Source organism: Coniophora puteana (assembly GCF_000271625.1).
Source record: "Coniophora puteana RWD-64-598 SS2 unplaced genomic scaffold CONPUscaffold_48, whole genome shotgun sequence".
Classification (NCBI taxonomy): domain Eukaryota; kingdom Fungi; phylum Basidiomycota; class Agaricomycetes; order Boletales; family Coniophoraceae; genus Coniophora; species Coniophora puteana.
Window position 1 is genome coordinate 1 of NW_006913100.1, and position 5488 is coordinate 5488.

General features: G+C 52.1%; 2 protein-coding genes across 2 annotated transcripts; one reads left to right on the top strand and one right to left on the bottom strand.

Annotated features, from left to right (window-relative positions):
- Positions 1–1603: 1603 nt before the first annotated feature.
- CONPUDRAFT_68245 (uncharacterized protein) lies at positions 1604–2036 on the bottom strand (the record flags this gene model as incomplete). Its single annotated transcript, XM_007777772.1, has 2 exons — positions 1604–1707; positions 1784–2036. Coding segments are annotated over 2 exons (357 nt in total), but the record flags the coding sequence as incomplete, so codon positions are not given.
- A 1438-nt stretch (positions 2037–3474) lies between these two features.
- On the top strand, positions 3475–4305 carry CONPUDRAFT_160625 (uncharacterized protein; the record flags this gene model as incomplete). The annotated part of the gene is made up of 2 exons (XM_007777773.1): positions 3475–3574; positions 3635–4305. 2 exons carry the CDS (start codon positions 3475–3477, stop codon positions 4303–4305), a joined length of 771 nt encoding a protein of 256 aa, XP_007775963.1.
- Between the last annotated feature and the right edge of the window lie 1183 nt (positions 4306–5488).

A 5488-nucleotide genomic window follows, 5' to 3' on the forward strand; every position in this document is an offset into this window, starting at 1 on the left:
GGGCCGTAGGATTTCGCCGCGCCCACGATCCACGATCCAAACTCCGACACGCACCGCCCACGCACCACCCGCACACCGCTGTCCAGCTTCACCTTAAAGAACAGCAGCTCCGAAAATCATACTGACAATGTTGTGATGAAGCTACTGACACTTCAAATAAATCAAAATAGCCACAGGCTACACTGTCTATATTCACTATACTTATGCACTAGGGTGTAGCACACTGTGAATACTTCGAGTCAGAATTCTGTTCTAGGATGATGTTGGCTGCAGTTCGGCACTGTTCTGGCCCAATTTCGTAGAAAAATTACTAGTATGCAATCCTATACCTTGTCTACCAGAGGGGTAGGCCCCAGAGGACAAGAAACAAAAATTACGAATGAACGAACTTTGTTTTCATAATGCACTTCGAGGTAAGTATAACAGTTATGTGCCCAACACAAATCTCTACATGGTCTTCCTAAAATATCTCTCCAAGTTAGAACTGGACCTACCAGTGTATCCATGCAGTTCTGAGACCCAAGAGTATGAGCACACGAACTCAACCAGAGCCACAAGCAGCTTCAAGCTTCAAGCCTCGACCCATGCTCCATTTCAAACTCAGTCCACGATCCACGCTCCAAATTCAAACTCCGACAAATCCACGCTCCACCTACAGACAGTCTATACTAATGAAATAGTGAGCTAGAGTCAAATCTCGACCCACGCTCCATTTCGAACTCAGTCCACGATCCACGCTCCAAATTCAAACTCCGACAAATCCACGCTCCACTACAGACAGTCTATACTAATGAAATAGTGAGCTACAGTCAAATCTCGACCCACGCTCCATTTCAAACTCAGTCCACGATCCACGCTCCAAATTCAAACTCCGACAAATCCACGCTCCACCTACAGCCTATGCTACTGAAAAGGCAACCTCGTCACACTCGCCCTGCTCGGCCTCACCTTGTCTATGCTCATCACCTTCGTCAGTATGTCATACCCATTGTTGATTGGTGTATTGCTCATGGCCTCGGTGGCGCTGTGCATGATGATGGTGAGAAAAAAACACAGGCATGTGAAGTTGAAAATAGTGAACTTCAGTAAAACCTCGACCCACACTCTGTTTCGATCTCAGCCATTGTGCACTGTCACTGTAATGAACCTATGTACACTATTTACACTCAACAAGGATTCAACTTTGATTCATACCGAGTCCACAACATCCTTTAATTCGTCACTCTCATCTCTACCCTCTCTGCTCTCAACCCCTTCACCTTGCATAGCACGGTGAAAGCTGTCCAGTATGCGCTTCGAAAAAGTCAGTGTCAGTGCCAGATAATGAGCACCGTCCTGGAGTGAAGTCCCATGACGCTTGGCAGGTCTAAAACCAATCATAGTCCCACGACTCTCTTTCACAACAATGCGCAGGCTTTCATCAATGAAGTTGCCTCCACCGTCAGGCAGATCCCGAGGGACAATCTTGCTGTCCACCTCACGGTAAACATACCATGAGATTGCGAAGTCACAGTAAGCCCTGTCTGTGTGAGCCCACCTAATAGCAGTATCAGCATAAGCATGAACAATTTCCAGCGGACAATTAATATTAATAAAAGAAAGCTTACGCCACATAGTCCTGAGTAAGGTATCCTTCGGGAGGGATGAAGCGTGCTTCCGGAAATTGATACACAACACCAGCATCATCCTCAATGGACCATCCTGTGACTAGATCCAAATTAATTGTCATATCAGTATTTTACTTTAGCCAGCAAGCAGCATTTTGAACTATTATTCTACTCACCTTCGGTGACGTTTCTCGTGGTCATGCTTGGAAGACATTCTTGAGCAAGTTTTGAGCTGATAGGACCGATAATGTCGTCTGGCATCACTATGCATGCAGCACGCCATAACAGGCTCATGGCGGCCAGGATATCTTCGTCACGTAGCACCATAATGTCCTGAGGCAGTTTCTTCACGTAACTTTTGGCACGGCCCCAAACCTTTGCATTGCGCGGACCTGAATTGAAGCCAACCTGTGCCATGTGCCCTGGGTGGTTGGGCTTGAAGTAGATATCAGATAAATAGTCCTTGCCAAGCACGGAATTTGTGTCAAAAAATTATTACTTACCCGCACATTGCGACGGTCGCCATTACAGGCAAAGCTAGCCACATCCGCGAGCCAGGTATATAAGCGGTCCACAAAAGTAGAATCCCCTAGGACGTTGCGGACCACCGCAAGCTCCAGTTGGGGTGTTCCGTCAGCTAAACCAGTCCAATGATTTTAATATATAACATGATGTCAATAACAAAAACTCACGGCGCCTTGATAAAACTAGCACAGATTTATCTTTGGGAATGACAAGATAACCATTGGCAGCGGTAGCAGCCCATGAGCGGTCACTGCTGTGCAGCAACTGCTCACTTTCTGCATACCATCGCCAGGCAGGGCACCTATATTTGCATCACGTTCACGCCAGATGATCTCGGGGAACGCTCTATGCAAGGGAGGCGAAGTTGATATTGTTTTGACAGACGGGAGACGGTCACGAGGATGCAGGCCCAGCACATAAGCCTGACACACAGATTTAATAAATAAAAACTAAATGAAAAGGTATGACACCCAGATCAATTACGTACTGCTACCCGTTTTTCCCGGTGAGATGCCAGCCTATCATTGGCATGACGTGCATGTTTCAGAGCCTCCTCCAATGTCTTGAGGCCACGGAGAGCATCAGCAGCATCTGCATCAAGAGAGGCAATGCTACGAAGCGTAGGATAGGCACGGCGCAGAAATTGCTCCCTCTGTAACCAGTCAATATAATAAAATGTACCAGGTATAATATGCAGCAGTACTTACAGTACTAATTAATGGAGATATATTCTCTGCACAATGGTCAATCAGAGATTTTATGTCGTCTTCTGATGATGCATTGGCTAATTTCAAGAGTATTTCTGGGCTCTGGATCCATTGAGTGACTACAGTAGACACTTCAATATAATTCAAATTTTATTAGGTTATTTACATACATGCTCGTCTGATTGCAGGTTTGGACAGAGGTGGGGGGGGCATGATGGTGGGTGGGATCAGGAGCGAGAGAAGAAGGCTGCCAATGCATCAGGTATAAGTGAACATGAAGCCCGGGGCTCTCACAGCTTATAATAGACAGTTTATTTATATAATATTTTGTAATATTCGGACCGGTAGCTGTATGTTTGCGGTTATTTGGCCAGCTGGCGTCACCAGCTCACCGAGGCTCCTCTCGTCCACCACCTTCCGGATGGTGACACCGGCCAAGCACAGGTGGGGACTGCCATCCCGCATGCCTGCCAGCCCTGTAGCCATGTGCTCTGTGCAAGGCACACTATCTACGAGCTGTGCAGCATGCTGGGAGAAGCACACCCACCGTGCATGCCGTCCACCTGGGCCGGCACTACCACGAACACGAACGAACACGGATAAACGCCGGCGAACACGAACAGACACGAACGAACATGGGTGAACACGAACAGACACGAACGAACACGGGCGAACACGAACAGCGCCGGCAGGCACAGCAGCGGCGTTGTGCACGCGTCTTTCTCGTGTACGTGGGTGCGTTTATTTTCTTATTTTCTTTCTCGGGCGACTTCTAACCCAGAAGTCGCCGCGCAGGGCCCGGCCCCGCGTACTACGAGGACACGCCGACGCGTCCGGGTGGTGTGCCATACACGACCCAGGCGCTCGCGATCGGGCTGTCGAGTCGTGTCGCCGAGCGCGCGCGACGAGCTCGTCGCGCACGTCGCCTCGGGCGGGCCCCGCGCCCGCCGACGACGAGGCATACGAGGCGCCCGAAGAAGCGCTCGTGGCAGAACCCCGCCCTCGCGTCGACGACTTGTCGGCTCGAGGGCCGCATCGACGACAGCCCCACCACGAACCCGCGCCCGCCGACGACGAGGCACACGAGACGCCCGAAGCAGCGCTCGTGGCAGAACACCGCCCTCGCGTCGACGGCCTGTCGGCTCGAGGGCCGCATCGACGACAGCCCCACCATCGACGTCGACGGCCTGTTGGCTCGACGACTCGGGCCCCAGCCGCCTCTCGCGAGGCCGCGTCGACGACAACACGGTCCGCGCGCTCCTGGCCCGTCGACCCGTAGTCGTCGGCGCCCGACGCTCGCCTCCTCCTCCCCCCATCAGATGGACCACGCGGGTTCGTGGAGTCGACAGCAGCACCCGGCCCGTGCTTCCCCCTTCCGCCTCGTCGGCCCGGGCTCCACGATTTGGCCGGCATCCTCTCGCTCGTCGACTCGTAGCTGGCGGCGCCCAGCGCTCGCCTCTCCATGAATGGCGTCTCGCCCGGGCTCCACGATTTGGCCGGCATCCTCTCGCCCGTCGACTCGTAGCTGGCGGCGCCCGGCGCTCGCCTCTCCATGAATGGCGTCTCGCACGGGCTTGGCTCATTTCAAACTCCAGTCACATCTAATTAAGGCCCACTGTACACTGAGACTACAAACACCTATCTACCCGCTAGCAGCCTGTACTGTGTATGTTATAACAGCAAGTATACATGATGTTGCTCCCTTAAAACTGCTTGACCACAATACTTTCAGTGAGATGGCAAACAGTATGTTCTCACTGCAGCCTGTTCCACAGCCTGGTACTTCGTGTATTCACCCATATGTAATGCTACTATATAATTCTAGGTAGTGGAATTCATTGTCTTACGAGCAGATTTCCTTGGCCGTTGATTATCATCCCCCGGGAGCTCAGCACGTTTGGCTGGCCAGCCCTCGCCATGGCGACCCCCAGGTGTGTCCACCATTGTTAACTTTTTACTCTGCCGGGGTTTCGGTCTTGTTTTTGTCACCGGTAACGTTTTTGGCTTGAGCTCTTCGGAGATACTTCCCTCGCTATACTGACTTCCCTCCTACTAATAGTTAGTGCTGCTACGGGGTTCTGTAGGTCAACTAACCTCAAGGTCGTCATCATCAAATTCATGACCATCATTCCACATCTCCGGCATTCCTGCATATGGATTCCATCGATCCTGATGGGCACCTGCATCCCTGCCCCACTGTTCATAGCCAGCCACGCCGGCCTCGAGAGTCACATATTACAGGCAGCCGGCGCCGACAACGTCGTGCCAGCGGACGGGCCATTTCGGCGACAGTGTCGTGCCAGCGGACGTCCGCGGACGGCACGATAACACCGTGTCCGCGGACCGGCGGCGCACCTGTGATACACAGGATGCCAATGAGTGGTCGGCGCGCCGGCGCTGTGTTGAACACTTATTACATGCAACCAGCGCCGGTGGGATGCACGGCGCACATGCATGTATTCAACGCGCTCACAGTGCGCCGGAAACAGCGCTGATAGCCGCAATTTAGTGCTGAAAACGGTGTTGAACATGGTGCTAAAAACGTGGCGCCGAAATTAGCATAGAACATGGCGCCGAAAATGTCTGCATTGAACATGGCACCAAAAACGTGGCGCCGAAAACATGGCGCCGAAAACAGGATTGACCATG